The sequence below is a fragment of the Hermetia illucens genome, chromosome 6 (assembly GCF_905115235.1).
Source record: "Hermetia illucens chromosome 6, iHerIll2.2.curated.20191125, whole genome shotgun sequence".
NCBI lineage: Eukaryota > Metazoa > Arthropoda > Insecta > Diptera > Stratiomyidae > Hermetia > Hermetia illucens.
Window position 1 is genome coordinate 52,086,988 of NC_051854.1, and position 26,670 is coordinate 52,113,657.

General features: G+C 45.7%; 2 protein-coding genes, 1 long non-coding RNA gene and 1 other non-coding gene across 6 annotated transcripts in view; 2 read left to right on the forward strand and 2 right to left on the reverse strand.

Annotated features, from left to right (window-relative positions):
- Positions 1–3,966: 3,966 nt before the first annotated feature.
- Trnav-aac lies at positions 3,967–4,039 on the forward strand. Its single transcript has one exon. It is a non-coding gene; the product is annotated as a tRNA-Val (tRNA).
- Positions 4,040–4,267: 228 nt separating this feature from the next.
- On the reverse strand, positions 4,268–4,958 carry LOC119659395. Of its 2 annotated transcripts, none has more exons than XR_005250342.1 (3): positions 4,679–4,958; positions 4,469–4,598; positions 4,268–4,407 (listed from the first exon to the last, which is right to left on the reverse strand). It is a non-coding gene; the product is annotated as an uncharacterized LOC119659395 (long non-coding RNA). The 2 variants fall into 2 exon arrangements; XR_005250343.1 differs by having other exon boundaries at positions 4,469–4,608.
- LOC119659393 (mitochondrial pyruvate carrier 2-like) overlaps positions 4,315–26,670 on the forward strand; it is a 30,809-nt gene continuing 8,453 nt past the window's right edge. The window contains exons 1-2 of one of the 2 annotated variants that reach the window (XM_038067456.1): positions 4,315–4,532; positions 5,663–5,703. In XM_038067456.1, the coding sequence (XP_037923384.1) occupies positions 4,436–4,532; positions 5,663–5,703 (138 nt within the window). In that variant the 5' untranslated portion in view covers positions 4,315–4,435. Of the gene's footprint in view, positions 4,533–5,057; positions 5,430–5,662; positions 5,704–26,670 lie in introns of those variants that run through there. The other variant, XM_038067455.1, reaches the window with a different exon arrangement.
- LOC119659394 (mitochondrial import inner membrane translocase subunit Tim13-like) lies at positions 14,215–15,325 on the reverse strand. Its single transcript, XM_038067457.1, has one exon. The coding sequence runs from the start codon at positions 15,103–15,105 to the stop codon at positions 14,830–14,832; it is 276 nt and encodes a 91-aa protein (XP_037923385.1). The 5' UTR covers positions 15,106–15,325; the 3' UTR covers positions 14,215–14,829.

Here is a 26,670-nt window from a genome sequence, read left to right on the forward strand (position 1 = left end):
TTAACGAACTTTCATGGAACCAATTAACGTGATAAGTCGTGATATGCTTGTATATCCAATAGTTTAGCAGACGACAAGGAAATTTTAGGTTTCCTTCTTTTTTAGCGCGGACGGTATAATTTTGAATTCCAGCGTATCATCCATTGCAATATAATGCCCTTATCTATGTTGGAATTTACACTATCAGTTACTATCTCCCTCGACGATTACCTACCTTGTCGTGGTGAGGGAGCTCAGTAAGGAAGATCCTCCAGGAAATGGGAGGTGATACCTGAATCCAAGCGGTAATCGTAACCGCAAGCCAAGGTGTGACTACCGTGCCGAGGGCTGAATGGTCACAGGGGTTAAGATGTGGCTGTAAACGATGAACTCTGGGTACCAGGCGACCCCCAGTTTCAACTAGCCTTGTCTCGGCAAAAAGGGGTTCTGCCGAGATCGAGATGCTTTCCCCGGAAAAATTGAGGCCATGGCAGCCAACTATGAAAAAACAAAAAAACAAAAACATAAACCTATTAAGCAAACACAGTTCGTGACGATCCAACCCCGAGTGAAGGAGCAACCCTGAGCTCATCGATGCAGAACCTGAGTCTAGATTCAGATTCCCCACTTATTCAAGTGGGAACCAATCCAATTGGGACCCAGACCTTAACGGACGAGCCGAAGCAGGCCCCTTCTGTCAGTACTCCTGACTCCAGGCTCCAATCGGCGCCACCTGCTGAGGCTAAAGTCTTGCCCATGGGTAAGCACCTGTCCACGGACAGCAAACTGCCTTCGGGAAAACCGCCTTCGGGCAAACAGCCTCCGGGCAAACCGCCTTCGGGACAAACTGCCTTCGGGCAAACCGCCTCCGGGCAACGTACAACCCAAGAGCTGTGCCAAAGTTGAGGGGAAAGGAGCGTTCGGGGCACCTGCGGCTAAGGGGAAACCGAAGCGACAATGGTCCTCCTACGATCCTAACTCTTCGACACAAAAGACAGCAAAGAGTGCTCGGCCAGCAACGGCTAGGCCTTCATTTGCAGTCAAGGCTATCGAAGCTGATGGATGGCTCCTGTATGACGACTCTAATCCATCCGGCTACGATACTGAGCAATTCCAACAGCTTAGGAGGAAATTCCTCCTAGCTGTAAGGACTGCGTCCGTGCTTTGCTTTGAGTCGGTAGGTGTATACCGTAAAATGTTACGGCTGAACTTTGCCGACGAAGACACGAACTAGTGGCTCAGGCAGTACTGCTCCTCCCTTAACAATGTGTGAGAGGGTGCGCGACTAACCTTGAAAAGGGTCTCTGAGCTTCCATCGATCAAAAGGTGCTTTCTCGGGCTTCTAGAAGAAGAGCGAAATGGTGTTGGGGTTCTGGAACAACTTGGTGTACACTTCCACCTGGTTGCTGCTAGGCAGCAAAACAGGAGAGAGAGCCGATAGGCCGGGAACTTTTCTCACTATCGGAGTTCCCGACCCCGATGTTAAGAAGGTTCAGGGAAAAGTTGGGCTTCCGGCTCTACTATAGGCTGGGGACCGTCACGTTACAAGTTTCGGCTCCTAAAACCATTGAAGGGGACATGCAGCCCCCGGCATCTACATCTGAAGCGCAGATGAGATGCCACATTTCCCAAGTAAATTTGCAGCATTGTAAAGCGGCGACTGCACTTATCAGTCGTCGGATCAATAGCTCCAAGACATTTATATACCTCATACAAGAACCGTGGGTTGTTCGTGGGGCAGTCAGGGGCATAAACTTCCAACATGCTGACCTATTGTATGCCAATGGAAGCGATCGACCCCGCACCTGCATGGTAGTCTCCAAAGACTTCCAGCCTAACCTGGTTAACGACCTATGTGATGGCGACACCACATCGGTTAAGCTAACCATAAAAAGTCAACAGGGAGGTAAAGAGATACTATGGTGCTCTGCATATTTCCCCTATGGCGCATTCATCAAAGCTATCCAATATGCCAAAAGTAGAGGCATGGGGGTAATAGCAGGATGGGATGTCAACGCTCACCACATATGCTGGGGAAGTTCGAACATCAATGTATCAAAGGTGCCTTCAATTATGCCTCATTCGCGGCAATTTGTTATGCGGCAAGACAGCATGGAATCGAACCGCTGCTAATCAGTTGGATCCTTCACATGCTAGAGTGGAGAAAAATCCACATATCGGTCGGCCAGAAGTCTATTGAAGCAGGATGTCTCAGGGGCTGCCCACAGAGAGGGGTTCTCTCTCCACTGTTATGGCTCTTAGTAATGGATACCTTGCTGTGGCTCCTGGAGGACAAAAAAGTCTTCTCGCAAGCATTTGTGGACGACTTAGCTGTAATAATTACCGGCAAGTTTGCGGACACAGTATGTGACCGCTTGAGTGCAACTCTGCATGTAATCCACAGCTGGTGCCTCCGCAATGGACTCATGGTGAACGCTAGGAAGACTGGACTAGTTATCTTCACTAGGAACGTCAGGTGGGGCAGCTATACGCTACCCACCTTAGCAGGGGCGGAAATCCAGCTGGCACAAACAGTCAAGTACTTAGGAGTACATTTCGACTCAAAGTTAACGTGGAAGCATATCCAGGAACAATATCAGAAATCCTGCAGATTGCTCTGGTGCTGTAGGAATACGATAGGTGAGACCTGGGGACTTTCACCCAAACGGATATACTGGATGTATACATCCATATTAAAACCCATTTTGATGTATGCATGCATCGTCTGGTGCCTAAGACTGAACTTTGCTAACAGCAGGAAGCTGCTGACGCAGATTCAGAGACTTGGTTGCCTAAGTATTACTGGAGGAATGAGTACTACGCCGACTGCCGCACTTGAAGCTATCCTAAATTTACCCTCCATTCACTTGGAGGTGAAACAGAAAGCAGCCAACTACGCATACAGGCTCGATACCATTGGGGCGTGGAAAGGCGGCCAATCACACGGTCATGCTCTATCTGGAAATTCCTTGAAAAACATCCGGTAGCTTTGATGCTAGCCGATCAAATGGGTTCCAGATTCGTCTTTGAAAAGACATACACTGTCGTAATCACCGAAAGAGAAGGATGGCCGACAAGTGGCCATGAGTCTTTTCAGATTACAGACCTAATAATCTTCACCGACGGGTCAGTCATGGAGGATAGATCGGGCGTAGGGGTGTTCTCGGAGAATCCGATTATAGAACTGGCCCGGCCCCTCGGAAAAATGACGACCATATTCCAGGCGGAGATATATGCCATTTTATTGGCAGCAGAAGAATGTCTGCGACAAAAATGGAGGGGTCGCACCATTCGAATCAGTTCCGACAGTCGGGCGGCATTATAAATCGCAACAACGTATCAAGCCAGTTGGTGTGGATCCGACCATCTACTGTCAAGTCTACTCTGAAGGGTGAAATTGCAATCATTCACGCAACCGAGTGGAGAAATTTGGACTCTTGCCGGCAAGCGAAAATCCTTGTGAAAGAAGGCTTTTGACGGGACACTGCCCCTTAAACTACCATATGGAAAAGATTGGGGTAGTGGTTTCGGCTGTATGCAGCCAATGTGAGGAGGAGGAGGAGACGGCCCTGCACTTTTTATGCAGCTGCCCGGCATCCTCAGATCTCAGACAAAGACACCTTGGCAAGGTTTTCTTCAATGAAGAATTTGGACACTCTCTGCCTCTTGAGAATGTTCTCAGATTCGCTAAAGCCTGCGAACACCGTAGGCGGGAAGCCATTGAATAGGCAACTTACGGGGATAGTACAATGGGCTTAACAATGGCCTGAGTGCTCGGTGCTGCGGCTCCCCCCAGTTAACTAAACTAACTAACATCAGTTTCTATACCTGAGTCAATTAAGTGTTGCATTTGCATTTCATGACCACCACCTTTGATTCTCTGGAAAACTTTCAGATTGTGACGATTCCAAAAGTCAAATAATAACTCAACGCTGATAGTACAGTCAATGGTTGTCAAATGATTACTAGATGGCAGTGTGTTATGTGGTTTCCGTGGTGTAGTGGTTATCACATCCGCCTAACACGCGGAAGGTCCCCGGTTCGATCCCGGGCGGAAACACACTTTTTGTTGCTTCCAACCACATTTCAAAATTACAAATTTGCTCAAATTTCCCCTGAAACAAGCGCATATTTTGCAGAACGAGTAGAAATGCAAATGAAGCCATTGCTGTGTATATTTCTTTTTAATTTATGTAAGTCAAACTAGTTTTAAGCCGAATAAAAGTAAGAACGCAAAAAAGGCGAGGAAGGTCGCTCGGATTTCGTTCTATTACTCAAGATAGCGCCGTAACGGGTGAGGAATCTTCACTGATAGTGAGAGTAGCCTCGTCGACAGTGATAAGTGGAATCTTCAATTATTTCCAAGAAGATCGTTAATGAATCGAAACCCTTCAGTCAGTCTGAGTCCAGTCGGCGAGGAAGCGTGTTCTGTGCTTGAAATAAGGAATCGTCCGCAATGAGTGAATTGTACGTGAAACTTTGTGCAAACCTGGACCGGCGCATTCTCCCCGTGCTGCCGAAAGCAGTTCACAATTTCTACAATTCGCCAATAGGTAGGTACTTGAGACGTCTTTATCGTAAATAAATGAATGATAAGGAATAATGGAGCCACGAATAACCTGCGAACGACTGATGCACTTCATATTGAAATTAACAAAATCAAACGGAACAACGCCCATGCACTAGTTCATCTACCTACCAGCTACCTTGTGCACGAACCAAAGCTGCTGCAAGAGCTTGTTATGCGCTTTCGAAGTAGTAGAACAATGCCCACTGGAAACAACAACAATTCGTTTCGCCAGGGACTACAAGTTTTTCGAGGAGCGTTTCGCTAATTTTCAAACTGGTGCCGCGAACAAATCTTATTAAATCTGAACTACAAGACGCACATAAAGTTTATTCCATCAACTTTGAAGAAAATCACGCCACGCACCCTTGCAAAAACCCAACACAAAACACTGCAAATCCTCCCGCAACCGATTGGACTAGTGCCAAACCTGACAGCTGATGCACAACTAATGACGTCACTCAGACTCGATGACGTCCCTTTTGCCAATTAGCCCGAAATCGTATGTTTCTGACAATTTGCCAGCAATCGCAAAACGTGAGTTGTGCGAGCGAGGCAAGGGCAAGGTTCCGTCGCGTTGAAATGATTAAATTTGTCTTGAATCCAAACACCAACGTAAATTGAATTATTTTTGGGAGACCGTCGAGTAACGGATCAGTGGCGGGACAGCTAGTTCCGCGCAAATTCAATATCTGGCAGTTTTGAGCGATTCGTGGCGCGAGACAAAAGTCCTGAAAAGCGGTCAATTTGTGGATTCAGTGGAAAACCGGGCAAAGTGAAAGGATGGCAGCCAGCATTCCAACAAAAATTTACAATGGCATCGTCAACTCGGCGGACAAATTCGTGCCAGACCGTCTGCGCCCTTTGTGGTCGCATCCAGCAGGTGGTTGTTTACTTCATTAATTCGAAACGTTTTTATGGTTTCTGTTTACGATTCCGAGAAGACATAAATTTCACGCGAATTTGATTTGATTGGCAGCAATCACGCACAAGTGGCAGTCAATGGGAGGAGAAGCACTTGGTGAACTGTGGGATTCCCATTGGCTACACACGCGTGCCTGTCCCTTGACCCTTCCTGTATCGAAATTCTTTGACCCAAGTTCCTTTCTTTTGCAGGTCCCAAGACAGTTTTCTTCTGGGCCCCAGCGTTCAAATGGGTAAGTTCCTAAACACGCACTTTCACCTCTGTTGCAGCACCACAGCCCAGCGAGCCTCTTACATAATCGCGGCTCGTAACGACCTCCACATTACAATAAAATCATTGCGAAGGTTAACTTATCTCCGTTCGCCAGCGTCCGCTGTTTCTATTCTGTCGCTCGCTCTACTTTCTCGAACACGGTCAAACGCCTTTGTTTTGCACACCACTTCGTCGCCAGAGACTCGTGCGACCGCTGCCAACGTTCTGCTCTCTCCCACTTCTATAAATATTTAATAATTCATCCAATCTACGTCGAATGATACGAGTGCTCCCCAATATGCATTCAGAGGCGCACACTTCTTGGCTAGAACAGCTCACATTTGCCACCATCTGTCCCCAACAAGGTTGGGTCCTTCAGAACTATTTTCGCGAATCTCGTGCGATGCTTCCTGTTTCCCAACTGTAATTATCTTCAATGGAAACCTCTTGGCAATAACCAAGCAGAAATGGAATTCATACATTCTACTCGGTCCCAGCTGATAATGGTTACAGGGAATCATCACGAGCAAATCACGTTGCGATAAGTTTCAATGAAACGAGCTCGGTTTGCAGCAGGCGCGAGACAAATGGAGTGGCAACGATTCGACTTTATCAGTCCGCGTTATCGCGGCGTTTTGCTAAGGTAATGTCTGCTAATTAGAGCACCAGCCAGTTTGAATAACCAGATTACACGCCGATCATAAGTCAGCAATTTTTTTCTGTTATCGCACCGTGAACGACTCAAGAGCTGATGGGCGGCTCGTGGCCTTCCCACACTCGATTGACTGCAAAATTCGTTACATAAAGAACGTGGAGCTGATAATAGAAGAAAGTAGGAAAAATCCACTTTGAAATTCACACGCGTTTTAAAAACAACGCGTGGTTGATTGACAGCGTATCTGTTGAACCTTTGATCGGCTGATGTTACTCCGATCCTCGGCATTATCTGCAATTATGATGACTGGCCCGACTTTATAGAATTGAACTTCTTAGTGGGCATTTGATTAAGGCACTTTAACGTGCTGGTACTGTATCTCCGGCTCCTCCAGGATCTCTATAGGCAATTGTTAATCACAATAGTATTATTTGGCGGCAAACCCTTCACGATGGGCTGTACATAGGCCAAGTAAAACGAAAGGCAGGATTTGCTAGTCGTCGTGTGCCATTATAGCGGCCTTCAGTGTCCTATGCTAGCGGTCCAGCATAGGTGACTGCGTTTACACACAGTGTGGCACTCCCGCAACGGTACGCTGTCGGACTACCAACCAAACACCTCCCTGTCATTAGAGAAGGGAGCCTGGAGCCGTTTGTCACATTACATCCGGAAGGAATGGAGTTGTTAGTTCAGGAAATCCCTTGCCATCCGATCCCTTCGCCGGGTGAGTTCCATCTTCTTCGCAATAAGAAGAGCCCGAACATAATGCGCAACACGACTCCAGCTGCCAGCGCTCTTCAGCATCTCTCTGACAATATTGGCTGGAGCGAGCTCCCCTGTGTCTGCATAAAGCTGCTGACGAAAAGTTTCCCACCTTTCGCCAGAGAAAAATTTGTGCTCAGCGTTGTCCGCCACTCCATTGCAGGACACAAAATCAGGAGATTCTTCCCAATCTAGTACAGATAAGACCCCTATGTCCGCTTATAAATTGGGTAAAGAAGTAATCAATCTCAATTGCCTGAGCCGCGCAGTCCATCTGCCCCTTGGCTCATTTTGCCAAGATAGTTGCCACTCGGTAGGGGTGCGTTAATGTTCTTTACGGACAATCACCTCTCTTAAGTTTTCACCCTTACGGCGGCAGATAGCTTTACGCTCCTTGGCAAGGAGGGCAACGAGGATCACTCTCGCGATCACCATCACGATCGGTTCTGAGACAATGCGATAAGCAAACGCCACTAGCAAAATTCCCCGTCTCTGCACGTGAGCAAGGCGCTTACGATGGACTTCCTTGTGAAAGGCATCGGCCCATATCTCTGCGCCATAGAGCAGAACGAGTTGCGTTGCTTCCATAAGGAGACGTGTCCTAGTAGATGTAGGGCCCCCAACATTCGCCATTATCTGACTTGTTAGCACTGATGAAGGGAACAAGTGGTTCCCGAAATATCGGTATTTGCAAGAATAAATATCTACACCAACGGAAAAGAAACAAGAAGTTTTTTATAATTTTACATTCGCCATTAGCCAACTCAAGGCCAAGACTCAATTTGCTCGAAGAAACTCATCTTCGAGTCGAGCATTAAACCAAGGTATTAAACCGCTGGTTTTGACTCTATAGTCAACTCGCCGATCGATATGGGACGCAAGGTCGGGATTCTCCTTCTGGTCAGGATGACTACTTCGGTTTTTTCCAGACAAGGCTGAAACCATGCGCAGTCATCCATCCCCTTACCCGTCGCATCAACATGTCAAGTCTGCTTTGCGCCCCTTCAAAAGCGCGTCCGGCAACAAGTGCCGTAATTTCGTCTGCGTAACCGACCAGGTGTGACTCTTCGGGCATATAAGAGTCTCAGCAGACTCTTCGAGAGGTCCGGCCCTAGGATGGATCCCTCCGCTACTTCCGACATGATTTCCATCCTCCTCTGGCCCTCAGATAATCCCTCAATATCCGGAAGCGATAGCTTGGCACGTGAAATGAGTTTTCTAATGTGCCTAGCATATCTGTCCAACTTACGGAATTGAAGGCATTTCTGACATCAATCGTTATGAGGAGCATTATCCGTCGAGACCTGCGACTGTGTGCCTCGGCTCGATGGACCGCATCTACGACTTCCATAATAGCGTCCACTGTGGACCTCCCTGTTCTGAATCCGAACTACCTTAGGGATACGGGAGCTCCAGGTCTCCTTTACCCTTGCTGATCAGCGCGAATCTGGTCACCTTCCAACGACATGGAAAAATTCCCTCCTTCAAGCAAGCGTTGCACACCCCAAGCAGCAACTCTGGCCGTCGGCGAAACACGAGTTTGTAAACTTCCGCCGGGATTCCATCCGCACCTTGCGTCTTCTTGTTTTTCATAGTGAGAACCGTTCCTTCGAGCTCTCTCATTGTGAAAAGAAGGGTAATCCTCCACGCTTTCCGCACTACTGACATCAACCCGTACAAAATGTCTCGGGAATAATGCCCGTACAATGCGGCCCATCTGGTCGGTACTTAGTATGCAGGACTTCTGCAGAGCCCCGACTTCCCGAGTGACAAGCTTATAGCATGACCAAGTTTTGCCAGACGAGAGCTTTGTTTTTATTTATCGCGCTACGGAGTCTCCTTTTATCGTTATCGTCGTTATCAGGTTCATCACTGAATTTACGACGGTGTTAGCTGCGACGCTACCACCCCACGGAGCGCTGCTCCAAGAGCTTCGACGAACTTCCCGATGTTTACCGTCGCGAAATTCCGCAGGAAAGGGAAGCGTCGGGTTGATGCTGCATCGTCTCATTCAGCGCAAGGTAAACACTAAAAAACGTTATCCCTAAATACCGAATCCAGACAAAGCCATTCAATCGGCCTTGGGCAAGAACACAAAACCGTCTCGAACGCAGATGGCAACGTTCCCCGATAAGTCGAAATAGCATGAAGCCGGGTCCCTGATTCAGTATTGCTCACTGATTACCACTAGATCAGCATTTATCTCCACAGTGAACTGCGCTGGCAACTAGTGAACGGTTGTACTCCGGGGCATATTAAATTGTGAAATGCGGATCATGCCATTCGCGCCCTAGACCTTTCCAATTCCAGATTGGACACCGTCCCGAGCCCGCAGTGTGTACGACGCTCTCACCAGACGCGCCACAATCCCTGCAGAGAACGCTGCTTTCGGTTTCATTGCAGGTCTGGTGGGCTTGGTGATCTACCTGGTGGCAACTCCGGCATGCTGTCCTCCTGTCCCGCCCCTTGCAAGTTGCTGACGTGTGTCCATAGTTAAGGCACCTGTAGCACTTGGTGGGGACTACCCGCATTCGTACCCTGCATACTACCCATCCATATTCCTCTGGGACTTCCACCACGGCGAGTTTTTGGCCTCGAGCATTTACAGAGGTGATACCTATCCGGGCGTTGGTTACCTCTGGACATTCACGTTTTATCGCCTCCTCCACTTCGAAGCAGTTAAGACCCCTGATTTCTAGAGAGCACATAGGCTCTAGGCTAGAAACAAGAGCCATCTCCCCCAATACCCCTTGATTGCTTCGCACAATGTACTCTTGCTTGTCGTCTTGACTCCGCCACCACTCGTTTTCCGTATGGAAGACACCTCTGCTCTGTTGTCTTACTGTAGTGGATTTCACTAAGAATTTTCGCAAATGTCTTACCTTCCGTCGGCTTAATGAGCAGAGCCGACGGTCTAACTCTTCTTTCCTCTTTTCTGCTGCTGACTTTTGGTTTGCAGCCTCCTTGTCTTCGGACAGACGTAGTCAGTTTTTTCCGTTTATCCTTCTTCGCCTTCTTTTTTGGGCGCTGGAAACTACTTTGATAAAGTCTCCTTCAGGCACGTCGTCCTCTTTCCGCTTTTTCGGAGGTTGAGCCGAAAAAGGTAAACTCCCGAAATTTGTATTTGTAGTTGTCGCTGAGGCTCTGGGATGCTGCGTCATCCTTCTGTGCCTCGGCAATCAGCGCAGGGCAGAAATTCGTGGCAAAGCGTCTGAAATTACATTATCCTAGTCCACGCGCTGTATGTCCGAAGTTTAGGTATAAAGTTTAGGTTTATAAAGTTTGGGTCCGAAGTTGGCGATGGGACGCTGTATGTCCGAAGTAAACTGGCTTATAAAGTTTAGGTCCCAAGTTGGCGATGGGACGCTTTTTCAGGCTTCTGCTTAAAAAGCAAAGGTGAGAGGCTTGTGGTCTGTAAACACTGTAAGCGGCTTATCTTCTAGAGATTATCGAAAGTATTTGATTGCCATATTGAGCCTGTTGAGCTGTATTGGAAAAGAAGCTCAAAGGCTGCCAGATTTTGTTCAACTTTTGGTGAAGAACAGCACCTACTGCGATGTCTGAGGCACCGACGAACACGGCTAGGGGTGCATCTGATTGCGGGAATGCCAGAAGTGTAGCGTCCCCCAGCTGTCGTTTGGCTCGCTCAAGTGCCTGGACGCCTCTTTGGACCACATAATCACGCGTGAGTCTTTGATCTCGGGTAATGTAGGCGTTGAGGATCGCTTGATGTTGTGCGGCTTTTGGCAAGAAACGGTGATAGAAGTTTAACATGCCCAAAAACCTTCGCAGATCAATGACCGTTTTGGTTTATGGGAAGTCTGTGATGCCCTAAACGTTGTCTGGCTCCGTTCGGATTCCCTCAGGGGAAATTGTGTGGCCTAAAAACTTCACCTCCTGTTGAAGGAATTTGCATTTTTCAATGTTAAGTATAACACCGGCATCAAGGTGAAAAATTCAATCGAGATGTTTCAACTGCTCAGATTTAGGGACGGAGGCGACCAAGAATCATCACGAAACAAAAGTCAAGATTTGGCAGGACAGAGTGGATGAACCTGTGAAAAGTTTGTGCCGCATTGCAGAGACCAAAAGGCTTGGTGTTACCGCATTGCACAAACAAAAGGGTGTGCTTATTGCCGTTTTCAGAATATCTTCGGGAGCTACAGGGATTTAATGGTACGCCGTAACTAAGTTCAAAGTCGTGAAAACACGGCAGTTAACGAGATTGTGCGCAAAGTCGTGGATGAGTGATATCGAGTAGTAGTCTTAAATAGTCTCAGTATTCAGACGTCTATAATCGCCACATGGTCTCCATTCGCCATTGGACTTTGAGATCATGTGTAGTGGAGAAAACCAGCCGCTATTTGATGGTTTGTAAATACCCTGTTTTAAAAGTATGTCAAATTCTTTCTTAGCAACAGCGAGCTTCTGGGGTGGTAATGGACGCACTTTCGAAAAGATATGAGAGCGAGTAGTGCGGATGTGGTGCTGTACATCATGCTTACCTGGCTGCGAAAAACTACTTTCGTTAGTTATGTTGCTGTATTTTTGAAGCAGCGCGCGAAAGCGAGGGTCAACTACTTCTTCAAAAATTATGGACTAGAGCAAGGCCTGAGCGAGGTTACGGGATCTACTCTGCAGATCCACTAGCAATCCATAGTGGCCTAGAAAGTCTGCGTCTAATATAGGGCTGGTGATGTTCGCTACAACAAAACGCCATAAAAACGGACGTCAAAGTTCTACACTTACGTCTACTTCCCTGTAGCCGTAAGTGTGTATGGTTGAGGAGTTTGCCGCCGCTAGTTTGAGTTTTTGCGGAATCAGTTTGTGATTCCGTAATACCAGGAGAACTAAGACATCTGCGCCGGTGCCGACCAGGTAATGGCGCTCGCTTAAAGGATCATATATAATTAGGCGGCGTGGAGCAGCGTTCTGGGTAGCCGCCGCCGGAGCTCCCAACGAGTTCACAGGCTCATACACTTCTTTAGTTTGTCGGCAAAGATGCGGTGATACCAGCAATTTGCAGAACTTGTTGAGGTCCACGACGCGCGACTACATGATCGCCTTTTTCGGGTGGCGGACCGTGAACGAGTTCGAGACCTACCTCCCAAACGCAAAGCTCCTACTGTTGCCGCCACCTTAGAAACGGTGCCAACGTCTGCTGAAGCTCGGAAACTTGGCCGGTGGCTTCCCGCGACATTTCACTGACCACGGGGGCCGTGTGCACTTTATGGATTTTATCCGCAGTCGGAGAGCGGTCGCCGACAGTCACTTGGTAAGGGTACCCTTTAATTTTGATTAGGAACACTCCTATAGAACGTCCGGGACGAGTCGAATCGACTCCACGTCCAGGCGCATGGCATGAATATTCATGCCCGCGAGCGCAAACTACGCCTCTAATCGTCGAAACCAAGCCTCCGGGTTACGTCACCAAAACGGTTTCACCGGTATTGCCACTGCGGCTGTGGAAGGTGCGGAGATGCCGGAGGCACTTGCAGGGCGGTTATCATACAACATTTACGAATTAACTGAATTTACGTGAAGAGAACAAAGAGTCCTCCGAGCCTCACAACATGCGGAAAACAGGAAAACTTAACCGAGACCGAAGCGGAACTCACCCCCGGATTAGAACCACTCGAGTTCCAATGCTGATATCAGGATGAGGAAAACAATCGGTAACCGGTCTAGGTCTGCCTTAGTAACGAACTCCAGACAATCCCGCTTTGTGCCGAGGCCCACCATTTCGACATCTCTAAAAGCTGTGTGGCATCCTGGCCTACGCCATCGCTCGCTGTCTGGAACTTTTCGTTAAGAAAGAGCTCCCAGCGATCACCACTTGAAGGTGGAGATAGGGTTTGGTAATCGAGCTGTTGGTTTTGGGACGCTTCCCAGCTTTTATGCTCCATCGTGGATACCAATCCACATTTCACCCTGGGAATTAGCTTTTGACCACCCCTTCTTTCTTTTTTTGTGTCAACAACTCTTTCATGACATTATGAGGTCCGATAACTACGTTGTGGCTGTCGTTTAACCTCTTCTCTTTATCCACGAATATCGGACAGTAGTACCATGTCCCGGATCCTTGGGTGTAGGGAGAGAGTCATCTTATCCGAAGTGATACAAGGACTTTCTATAACCACCATATCTCACAAGGAACTGTGTCAAACAGTGATTCAATTCATATTTTCGTACAAGGGATTAGTTCTTAGGTCATGTGAAGTTGGTAGTCACTTTGGGCGGATACACCCCCTTTCTCTGGAAAAACAATACGTCTCACCCGCTAAAAGCTCTAAAGGGATCATACGCGCGATGACCCTGCGTCACCCGATATTGTCCTATATGTATTGTACAACATCAGCACGTTTTGCAGGCATATTGGATTCAACCTCTTTTGGTTCACAGTTTTGAAAAATGTAAAATGAACTTTACTACCCGTGCGATAACAAGCCTAATTCACTCCCTTCTCTCATACATATCCCGCATGCTCTTTGAAAGACAACTTGACACTGATCATCGCCCTCAGATACCTAATGATCAATTTGGAAACAATCTCATGATTACTAATTTGGATTTATGTTGCGTTGTTTGGAGTTCCGTATGGCATTCTCATGGCTATTTCGAAGATGTTGGTATTATTCCTACAGCTTCTGGGCTTCCTGCTTCCGCTTACCTTTTCGTAAAGTCCCTCGCTCACAGACAAGATAATCTCAATGTCAAGATTTCTTGGTTCCCCCAGTAATTTGGTTTCCTACTGTGGTGCAAAGCCCTCATGGCATTATTGCGCCTCGTGCCTCAATTAGACGCTGACCTCCTAAAACCGCTGTTCCTTCACAAAAGTCCCAGGGGACCATCCAACTATCCTAATTTTCTTAGTTCCAATTCGATTTCGGATGTCGCGCCTACTGTTTTAATGTCGAGAAGAATAGCCTGGTGGTCACCATAGGTGTCGACCTTACAAACCATCAATTTCGCGAACGCGCGGCCCGTACACTGTCCAGTTCCACAAAGATTTCAAGTAAGATTTAGTGTTCGTCATTGAACTCCCTTGTGAGCTTGATTGATAATGTCTATCGCTAATAATAAGGCTATTCTTGTATGCAAAAATCAAAAATTAAACAAACAAACATACAAATAAATTTGATTAAAAGACGTCACAAAACTTGTTCCCAATGAAATTTTAAATCGGCATTCATGGATGACTTTGATCACCAAGTCGAGCATTATACGTGAGCGAGACCACATTCCACGAATCCAAATACCGATCCGTGCACATCAAAATGCACTTCCGCTCATTCGCATTCACAGTCTTCCCCGGCTTATAGATGCACTTGTCGAAGCATTTCTCAGTCATCTTGGATAAAAGTTCCTCCACGTACTCTGCGACAAATCGCTTCTTCATCTTCTCCATAACTTCATCCTTTTGGCTAGCGGAAAGTGACATCCTTCTTTTGTAAATAAACACCAAACGTAATTTAGGCAGAAACAGTGAGGCCGAAGTATGACTGATTTCCAATGCCAAACCCTTGTCAGTTTACTATGATTAGAATAGAATTTCGAGGTCGAAAAATCGAATTTCAGGATAGGAAAGTCAAACAAATTTTAAGGTCCAAAAACAGCCATCCCTAAACTAAGGTCCTTGCTAGAAAGTTCCCCATTACATCGGGCGCTACTCCGGCTTAAACATCGACATTACTGATCCGAATGTACTGACTGCATGCCGCTCTCCTGAAGTAAACGGTTGTTATACGCTACGGACACCAATCTCCATGAATCTAGATAACGATCCATGCACATTGCAATGCATTTCCGTTCGCTTCCATCTATAACTGTCCCCGGTTTGTAGATGCACTTTCTGAAGCATTTTTCAGTCATACGGATGAGTAGTTGCTGCGCGTTTTCTGTGGCGACTTGCTCCTTTATTTTGGTCATGATTTGGTCCTTTTGGTTTGAACTCAATGAAGACATTTTGATAAACGGACACTATAAGGGTTCGTAAAAAAATTTGGATGATGCACTAATTCAAAACTGATTATATGCAAATGGCCTTGATTTACAGTCAACGTCAGTTGAGATATGTGTTTGCTATGACCCGATGTTAAAAGTGGTGTTTCCCGGGTTAGGAAAAATTTGCAGGTATCATGTTGTGGATTTTGCAATTGACTTCTGATTCCCAGTAAATAAAAGCTTGCACTAATGTGAGCAATGAAGACCGATGACTCTCAGGTCACTTAATCCTTCAAATTAGATTATTGTGGAATTTGATTCCGTGGTAAATCTGTTTCCTATTTTTCCCCTCCTACTTTACCATTCAAAAGCGAAACTTCTGGGACCTAGGTGACACATATATGGTTTTTAGAAGTGTCGTCGATGCGGCTGGCCGGTTGCTGATTCGATGCGATTTCGAAAAAAGGACACTATATATCCCTATGAGTTATGAAGTCGTCAGGAGTGGATAGGCCCACAAACAAAATCTCAAGTGAACGAAGGAGAAAGCCACTGTTCCTTCAAGGTGCAATGTGCGAAGTAATTATTATTATTCTGTTAAGGGAAAGTCGCACCGCGTCTTTGAAGAACTATTGTGCCCCTTTTACTGGTTATAGTGTACCTATTGATCACATCATCTCAAGCAGGCCTACAACCGTTAGGAACTTTAGTATGCTCCCTACTTCCAGATCTTTCAGCTTTGCATCTGGTATTAAGTGTTCTCCCAGATGCCTCGACCTACTTTGCAGAAGTGCCGGACACTGTCCCAGGACGTGTATAGAGGTTTCGTCCTCCTCTTCACAAAACCTGCAGGCAGTGTCCGTAGATATCCCTAGCTTCCCTGGGTGATAGTTCAGCCAACAATGACCAGTGAGAATTCCCACTATGATTCGGAGGTTCTTTTTGATGAGGTTTAAGCAATTCTTTGAGCGTATGGGTTCTTATCCCCTAATAAGCACCCTGGACTGCTCCATCCCTGGTAGGCCCGCCCAGTATAGTTCCCTCAACCGTTCTTCTTCATTTCTTAGATTCATAGCCATGAAACCGTTTCCGATTCCACAGAAGGGTTCTGACCCGTGTAAAGGCATCCCTGCTCCCTTCTCGGCTAGTTCGTCCGCTGCCTCGTTGCCTTCCAACCCAGCATGGCCTGGAACGCAAAGTATCCAGACCTTGTTGGACGAGCCGAGTGTATTCAGTCTCTCAAGGTATTCCCATACCAGTTTAGAGTTCACCTGGTTGGACCTAAGTGCCTTGATCGTTGCTTGGCTATCGGTGAGAATAGCTATGTTCTGCCCCCTATAGTGCGAAGTAATGTTCATGTTGAAACAAAAATGGCCCTCTGAAAACATATGCTCCAAGATATTTCTTAGGGTGTGTGTTCTCGGCCTTATTATCTGCGGTTGGCCCTCGTAAGTTTCAGGAGTCGAGGAGTTTCATAATGGTTGTGCCCATATCGTGAGCAGAGTTCCTTCTAAGCTCAAGTGTAGAGTTTGCGTTCTACAATTCGGGAGCCGTGTCCCTTAGTTGCTGCAGGGGTGTAAGATAGACTTCTCATCGACTAGTATGAATGCCGAGTATGCCCTCAGTAGAAACCAGTCACCCTGTCCACAATTGAAACCCGATCTGTACCAGGAGAATGCAAAACGAGTGGAGAATGGCTAGATAGAGGAAAATTGGAAAGTGATTGCGAACAGAGGTTTAATCATTCTCAAAACCTTCAGCGGGATGTGACGAGAAATGAATCATATATCGATATCACACCGGCTACACCAGGTCTTGCTGCTAGGCTGGTGAAAATTGGAGGGTGATAGATAACCTGACATCCAGCAACCACAGGATGATTGAAATAATTCTTCGCTAGGGAACCTGTACATCATCATCATCAACGGCGCAACAACCGGTATCCGGTCTAGGCCTGCCTTAACAAGGAACTCTAGACATCCCGGTTTTGCGCCGAGGTCCACCAATTCGATATCCCTAAAAGCTATCTGACGTCCTGGCCTACGCCATCGCTCCATCTTAGGCAGGGTCTGCCTCATCTTCTTTTTCTACTATAGATATTGCCCTTATAGACTTTCCGGGCTGGATCATCCTCTTCCATAGGGATTAAGTGACCCGCCCATCGTAAACTATTGAGCCGGATTTTATCCACAACCGGACGGTAATGATATCACTCATAGATTTCGTCATTGTGTAGGCTACGGATTCGTCCATCCTCATGTAGGGGGCCAAAAATTCTTCGGAGGATTCTTCTCTCGAACGCGGCCAAGAGTTCGCAATTTTTCTTGCTAAGAACCCAAGTTTCCGAGGAATACATGAGGACTGGCAAGATCATAGTCTTGTACAGTAAGAGCTTTGACCCTATGATGAGACGTTTCGAGCGAAAAAGTTTTTGTAATAGGCTTTGTTGGCTGACAAAACAACCGTGCGCAGATTTCATCATCGTAGTTGTTATCGGTTGTGATTTTCGACCCTAGATAGGAGAAATCGTCAACGGTCTCAATGTTGTATTCTCCTATCCTTATTCTTCCTGTTTGACCAGTGCGGTTTAATGTTGTTGGTTGGTTCGTCTTCGGTGCTGACGTTGCCACCATATATTTTGTCTTTGTCATTGATATGTAGCCCAAGAACTCGCGCCGCCTGCTCGATCTGGATGAAGGCAATTTGTACGTCTCGAGTGGTTTTTCCCATGATGTCGATATCGTCAGCATGTGCCAGTAGTTGGGTGGACTTAAAGAGGATCGTACCTCTCGCATTTACCTCAGCATCACGGATCACTTTCTCGAGAGCTTGGTTAAAGAGGGCGCATGATAGGGCATCCCCTTGTTGTAGACCGTTGTTGATGTCGAATGGTCTTGAGAGTGATCCCGCTGCTTTTATCTGGCCTCGCACATTGGTCAGGGTCAGCCTAGTCAGTCTTATTAATTTCGTCGGGATACCGAATTCTCTCATGGCCGTGTACAGTTTTACCCTGGCTATGCGATCATAGGCGGCTTTAAAGTCGATGAATAGATGGTGCAACTGCCGTCCATCTTCCAACAGTTTTTCCATCGCTTGTCGCAGAGAGAAAATCTGTGTTGCTGATTTGCCTGGAATGAAGCCTCTTTGGTATGGGCCAATGATGTTCTGGGTGTACGGAGCTTCCGGCCTAGCAAGATAGCGGAGAATATCTTATAGATGGTACTCAGCAACCCTTTTTATGTATGAGACAGATAATGCCTCGCTGCCGATCGTCAGGCATTGATTCGCTGTCCCATACTTTGAGCACAATTCGATGAACCACTTGGTGTAACTGGTCGCCTCGATATTTAACCAATTCGGCTGTAATTCCATCGGCTCCTGGCGACTTATGATTTTTTAGCCAATGAATTGCAGGGACTGTTTCTACTAAACTTGGTGGTGGCAGTATTTGTCCATCGTCTTCAGTTGTCGGGACCTCCAACTCGCCGATGTTCTGGTTGTTCAGTAGCTCATCAAAGTACTCAACCCATCGCTCCAATATGCCCATTCTGTCGGAAATCAGATTTCACTCTTTGTCTCGGCAGGATGAGCATCGAGGTGTATAAGGCTTCATCCTGCTGACTTGTTGGTAAAACTGTCGTGCCTGGTGCGGTTGCTCCCTGTACTTTTCTAGTTCACAGACTTGTTGGTTCTCCCAGGCTTCCTTTTTCCGTCTGTGAAGTCGCTTCTCCGCTCGATGGAGTTCGTAAGTCTCTGCGCGCGCCCGCGTTCTTTGAGAATGCAACATTACTCGGTATGCAACATTCTTCCGCTCCGTTGCTAGCTTACATTCATTCATCGTGGAGAGGCTCACGTATGTTTGTGGAACGCTTTCCGCGCAAACCAGGTACTTCCAACAACCATTTCGTGTGACCGTGCTAATTGAATAATAAGCAGTCCGTTATCATTTCTCATCATTTTAATATCATATCTGGGACAGGCTTCGAGGGTTCGTTCTACTGCCTCGTAGAAGGTATCCTTCTCCGACTCTGCAGTCTCCTCTGTAGGGGCGTGAACGTAAATAAGGCTTAAATTTCTAAACTTGCCTCGCAAGCGCAGAGTGCATAGCCGTTCGCTTATGCTTTCAAAGCCGATAACAGCAGGTTTCATTTTTTGGCTGACTAAGAAACCTACTCCGAGCACATGGTTTACTGGATGGCTACTATAATATATGGTCTAGCGGCTCTTCTCCTGGAACCTGTACAACCCAACAAAAAGCCTCGGTTTACTACGAAATAACAAGTCGGGAAACCGGAACCTGGACGTACATTTGTCCCATTAGTACGTAGCACGTAATATATATATGTGAAATCATCCAATTTCAAGTAATATTGACGTCTTGAATTTGCAAAGAAGCAACAACGTTGACCTATTATAACTTTGTTAGTTATCATGCGATTTCCACCAAATTTGGTAGGATCATGCTCTATATTATACCTTAAATTGCTGCTATTATAGCCTAAATTTCGTGGTACTAAGGTGAACTTTAGGGGGGGGGGGCGTTGGGGGGGGGGGGTTCCCAGCCAATTACTAAAAATTATAGTAACATGCTATTATTAACTATGTGAACAGTATATATGGTATTTCGGAGCCTCCGCGCCATATAGTGGCAGCCTCTTGATTTTTTTCAGATTTTTCGATTGGGTAGTTTCTGAGAATGAGTCCGTTAAGGAAATGATCAGTTTCGACCCCCCGCACTCCCCACCTTTCCAACAAGTGTCAAAACTAAAACCGGCTTCGAAAAGTACTAATTGAAACCCTTCATTGGATACCCTACATGACTTTATTTGATGAAAAAATTTACAACCTTCTTTTACATGTATGGAGACCGCCACCCCCTTAGATTCGACGTGGAATTATATATGTATGTATGCGTGAATGTTCACGGTTCCCACCTTTCTATCTAATTTAGTGTCAATCGTTGCAACCGTCTCCGAGAAAAATGCGTTTGACAGACAGACGGTAAACCGATTTTAATAAGGTTTTCTTTTAGACAAACGCTTAAAAAGCGAAATAGGTAAAGTTCAAGCTACGACTTCGGAGTGTAGAGGAGAAAATTGCAAAATGCTAGAAATCCAGCCAACTAGGATGAAAAACTGAAAGACTTCAGGCTTTGCCGCAAAGTCTATAAAGACGAATTGAAGAAATCGACACTAGAAAGCTGGAGAAGATTCGAATCGTGTCGGATTCCCTGCAAGTCGGCTTTGGGAAGGCTGCGTAAAGGAGAGCCCCTCGCCTCTATCAAGGTTGGGGAGGGAACAACGAAAAGCTTCTCTGCTGATGTCGATCCACAAAAGGACACAGTAAATCAACGTGCTCTTAGACAATCAACCACCAAGCGATCCAGATTCCATGTTTACTAAGATAAATACGTTATTCCGGAAGAAGTCACGAATAACTGTGCCGAGAATTAAAGTCGGTGGCAGCGAGATACAACACCTCATTGACTCAGGTATAGACACGAATAGTGTAACTGCTGATGCGCAAGGGAATTACATCGTGATGGATGATGCTCTGAAACTCGAACTTATAGGGGAGCACTTTGAATCGGTGCATCGGCCCAGAACGGACTTAGAGCCAACGCAACTTTCGGAAATTGTAGAACGAGATGTCCACAATTTCAAATATAGCCTGAACGGCACCACAGTTCTCCAATTTAGCTCTGCGTTGCAGGCTGATCTCATACCGAGTGATAATCTGCTTGATTACTTTGTCTCATGTGTTGAGTTAACTTCCATATTCAGAAGAGTGAACAATAAGAGATCATCCGGTATGGATGGCATTCCCAACGTGGTCCTCAGGCATTTACCAGACATTGCCATTCGTAATTATTGCATTTTGTTCAATAATTTATTGAACAATTCCTTCTTTCCAGGACAATGGAAGAAAGCCCGAGTATTCCCGATTTTAAAGAGAGGGAAGGATTCATCCAGCCCTCAAAGCTACCGCCCAATCAGTTTGCTGCCTAACATCAGCAAGGTGTTTGAGGTTTTGGTATTGAAAGCCTTGAACGGGCATATCAAGAAGAAGGAATTATTGCCGAACGCGCAATTCGGATTTCGATCTGGACATTCGACAATACATGCAATAACGAAGGTAACGTCTGATATTTGCTGGCGGATTAACAATGGTGAGTGCGTAGGCGCTTGCCTTATAGACATGGAGAAAGCCTTTGATACCGTCTGGTTGGATGGACTGATTTTCAGGCTCTTGAAGAATGAGTTTCCCAGTCACCTCGTAGCGATGATGTGTAGTATGCTGTATGGCAAGTGCTTTGTTATTACGGACGGAAATCTCACTACTAACAGAGAATTTCAAGTTCTGAATGGATTACAGCAAGGGACAGTGACTGCGCCTACACTTTTTGCGGTATTTGCCGGCGAATTGCTCAATTCTTTCGATTTTAATAAATCTCCTAAAAGGTCGTTGGTTGCCTTTGCTGACGATCTGATAGCCTACACGGCGCACAAGAAGGTAACTGAGGTGCAAGTTGAACTTCAGAAGATGTTCAATGATATTAGTTCTTCACGAACAGTTGGCGGATGAAAATCAATGCGCAAAAGTGTGAAACGATTCTGTTTCGAAATTCCTTGGCGTATGCCAGTAGGAACTTGAAAAGGAATTGGAGAGATTTCCACATTGTCGCGAACGAGGATAGTTCTGAGCGCATTCCTCATAAGAAGTGCGTTAGATACCTGGGTGTGCGTCTTGACGAGCGTCTCCAATTTAACGAGCACGTTAAAGTCGCGCTAGAAAGCGCTCGCAAGGCATTCATGTCTCTTCGAAGACTCTTTTATGCTCCACATCTTAGCCGGAAGGTTAAGATTATTTGCTATCTTACTTTGGTTAGACCGGTGCTTACCTACGGGTGTGCTATCTGGTTTAATTTGAGTGCTAGCCAAATGGAGAAAATAAGGATCTTTGAACGGAAATGTCTGCGTGCTTGCACGGGGCTTAATAGGACTGCTTCGTCAAACTATGAGCACTATGTAACTAATGAAGTGATGTATGCAGCTGCTGCTGTGCCAAGAATCGATACAGTTATCGTCAGATTGATTCGGAATCATATAGTGCGATCTGCTTCGCATGGTGAAAACCCTTGGGTTTCGCAGCCGTTCTACCCAAATGATGGGTATTTCGAGAAAACTCTCACGACAGGCTTCATTCCTCCCGAAGCGTTCGTGTATCTTGACAGGAATGGTCTAATTCTTGATTCTGCCGGTGATCCGGTTATGTATCATATACATAGGCGGGCCACGTACAAAAGGATAGAATACCCCCCGAATTTGACAGTGGGGGCTCCGGGATTCGACTGGAGATACTCCAGAGCGAGAGCAATTGACATTAAGCGGGATGAAAAAGAGAAATTTTGGTACTGGTGGCTGCGGGATGCCGGTTAGCGGTGGCCGTGCTCAGTCCTGCCATTTGTTTCTTGGTGGGGCTTTGTAAATATGTATACATTGAACGGGTGCTGATTTTGTCTCCAGTTGTAACTTATAAATACATACGTTATTATTCTTTGTTTTGTTTTTTTTTTTGTTTTTTTTTGTATGGATGTTATTTTAAAAAAAAAGAAAAAATGTGTAATATAAAATCTATAATTATGATAGTTTTAAGAACAATAATTTAAGTTAAAAGTGTCTTTTGAAGCGATCAAATATTTATTATTACTTTTTATATTTCTTTATTTGCCACTAAGGCCAAGTGAATTCTGTCGGGTTTTTGACCATTTCCCGACAACTTATTGTAAAATTAGATTTTCATTTCTTACTGTTTCTCTTCTCTGTCTGTAAATCGTTATTCAAAAATTTTGAGAGCCCACAGTGGCCATTAGATTTAAGTTATTTTTGTTATTTTAAAAGATTGTTTTTTATTGTTCATTTTTCCAATCCATATACTATTGTTACCTATTTCTTAAAAATAAAAATGATTTTAAAAACTAAAAACCAAAAAACTAGACAATCAACCAAGAACAAGATGGGAGACCTCAGTCGAAGTAAAGGGGAAACTGAGAGACCGTTTGAAATTACGGATCTTGAAGCAGAAGTCCAAATCGAGGTAGAAATCCTTAAAAGAGCGGCAGATGCAATTCCTCAGGACATGCGGGGCATGTATAATCGGTGTCTGCAAGAGCAAGTTTCCCTGCAATCTGGCCGATAGGATCAATTCGAGCAATGTACAAGGGGGTGGGAAAGGATAGGGAAGAAGTGAAATCATACCAAGCAATATGCCTGCTCCCTTTACCTGGCAAAGTGCTGGAAAGGCTCATCCTAAACGGACTGAATTCCATTAAAAACGAAGGACCAAGAGTTACGCGGTGCAGTTTGGGCTTCGTACAGGGAGGGGCATTGAGAATGCAATTTTTGAAGTGGAAAGTATTGTCCGAACCAGCCAAGGACCCTATATGCTTGCAATCGCCTTTGATATTGAAGGAGCCTTCGCCCAACTTTGATGACCAGCGGTACTTAAAGAGCTGAAAAGAAGGAAGTGGGTATCTGCGCTCTATGGGCTCGTCTATAGTTTTCTCTCGCAAGCTAGCTATGGAGGACAATTTCGATAAGGAATAAGAAACAGTAAATAAAGGCTGCTCTTAGGGTCAAGGGCCAAGTTTGTGGAAACCTGTCTTTGACCAACTCGTCATCAAGCTGCCCAGCATATCGGAGCAAATTTCCCCGGTTGCTTATGCAGCTGACATTTTCATCCTCATCGAGGGATGCTACAAACAATATTAGTTCGTAGTGCAGCAATGTTAAGCTTAATCTTTCAACGAGTAAAATGCAGGGAATCCTCCTGAAAGGGAAATGGTCCAGAGGCCCACATCTGAAAGTGCAAGGTAGCACCTTCAAATAGTAACTGACCTGGGTGAAACGTATATAGTGCTCATCATGTCGGCACAACGAATGGCGCTTCTTGTAGTTAAATGAGCGTATCGGACTACCTCGACGGACGCACTCTACGTGCTTGCGGGGCAGTTGCCGATAAGGCTGGCAGTAGTGGAAAAGCACTTTTTGCTAAGAAAAGGGGATCAGGTTTTCGGTGGAAGGAGACGTCTTCAATGGAGACCACTTCATAAACATGAAAACCAAGCTGAGAGTGGCCATATTTAGACAATAGCAAAAGAGATGGGAACTGCAACGAAAAGAGGCAAATCACAAGGCTGACATTGCGAAGAGGCTGCAAATAAAGTGAATGATAGCCAATCATTTTACAAGCCAATCCTTTCAGGACACGGTGACTTCAAATGGAAGTTAGCGTAATTCAAGCTCAACACGAGTAGTCACTGCGAGTGTGAAAGACAGGAAATGGCACTTCACGAGAATGAAAGGCAGAGGTTGGTAATAGTAAGCATAGCTGAGCTTGGAACATCAAGAAAGCACATAGGGAAACATTTAAAACTTTTAAAAAAGGTTCAAGAATTACTTTGCAAAAATTAAACTTGGTGAATTCTAAGCGAAATTTTTAAAAGGATTTTGGGAAAAATCTAAACTCAGGAGCAACAACTTAATCTCAATTTCTGGGACAGGGAAAAAACGCAGAACTTAACTTTTAGAGAACGGATAATTTGGCACCATAAGGGCTTTCCAACTAAAGATATAAGTCTGAAGAGATAATTAAAATATTCGATTATGGCAACTAGGGGGGTTTCCATGTCTGTAAACTACAAAACAGGCGAACCTCATGGAACAACATTGGGGAAAAGGGTTCAAGGTGAATGGCGAATATTTTTCAGCTGAAAACTGGGTCAGATAGGACAATGGACTGTTAAAGATGGGACACGAAGTATCGGATAGCCCGCTTGGCACGACCTCACGGCTCAGGCACCGTGCAGTAAGCTCAGACTCCATATTCACAATAGAACGACTTACTCAAGATCATTTTTGTCCTAATACGCAAAAAATAACTTGGTCTACGTAGAACAGTCTGCCTAGTACAAACGAAAACGGCTTTGCTCCACTTAGCACCTTTTAAACACCGCTCTTTGGATCGCGATAGAACCGTATAGAAGTGTAACCCAATAAACCAGACTCTCTGCCACTAGATGTTGGTACTGTGCATGCCAAGTGAATTGGGGCGGCACGCAGTTATGGAGGATTTCCTAGCCCTTAATTTGACCAGGAGGAACTAAACTTTAAATGAACATTTAGATATGGAAAGGATTTCTTCCTTTCCGATTTCCTCCTTTCTTGACAAACCCGGCTTCTTCTCGGTATATGACATCAGCCGGATTGCATAGTAATTTGAACACTCTGCTAAACTACGTACCTTTCTTTTTCCATATTGGAACGGTTGCGTTTTTTCGCCATCCTCAATAACCTGATTGCAGAACTCACTGAACCCCAGAAGCTCAGATGCGTTGTGGTCAGGCTCAGTTGTTTTTCTAATTTCATTCGTTTTATTGCTTCCTTGACCTCAGTGGCGTTGACAGTTACGTACCTGTGGATTAACGTGGATACCTGTCTCCGGGACCTAATCCCACCGTCTTCTTAAGATATGGATTGACTTTCTGACCACAATCAGAACCCCGCTATGACAAGCTACAACAACACCAGTTTATACCGAGTGAATGGCTCAGCAATCATACTAAATCTCTACCGAACTATGGATTACAGCACCCGTGTTGAAATGCAACACCATGTTTGAGGCCCGAAGGTCTCTGTTCGCTTGAACGAAACAACAACCGCCATGGAATTCCCACCAGGGGTCAACTGCAACAACCGTGCTGAACGCACCTACAGCAGGAATTCTCCCGAAGTATGTGAATTCAGGGACTATTTCAGTTCTCATGGTACCAGTGTACCCCTAGTAAGATCTCATGACCTACTGCCACTTCAGGTGAGTCCCCGTGCAGATTCAGGTCTGCTCGCCTTAATTAGGCCTTTGGAAACCGGCAAACCAATGCGATACAGCGTCTCCAAGTGCCTCCACTATGAAGGTTCTCCTGGGCCACTTGGTTTTGTTTCGGCCGACATGGTTGCCCCGTCTTCCTCAAAGCCACTTCTGAGCACCAGTGGCGTTGTGAGGTGGGATTGCTCCCAATGTCGGCAGTGCTTGTGTAAATGGAGTATGAACAAATTCGTCCGATGAAATCTGCTCGGAATATTCTCGCCGGCTATTCGTCGCGGCTCGTCGATCGGTAAGCAAAGTACCGTTCTTTTCATTAACGTAACAGAGGTGTTCGATATGCTATGTACATTAGTGCCACTTTCTGTCAAGTCAATGCAGATCTCTCTCGCCGTTCCAAGTGTCCAGTTTATTGTAAAGATCTTTGTATTGAATCGCTCGGATAACAGTGATCGTTTTCCTTGCTTCAAGGTTGGCATTCTTGTAAATTTGCCAATTGGTCAATGTTTTCTCGTCAACAAACTTGTGGTAGAAGCGTTTCTTTTGACAAACCTTCATTTCAACATCGTCATTCCAAAGCCAAGTATCTCGACATCGACACCCAGGGTTGCATAGGCCGCTTTGTGAATCGTGTTTTGAACTTGGTTCCACGGTTCTTCTACATTTGCAATGGTTGGTAATCACGTAAGTGAGATAATTTCTTCT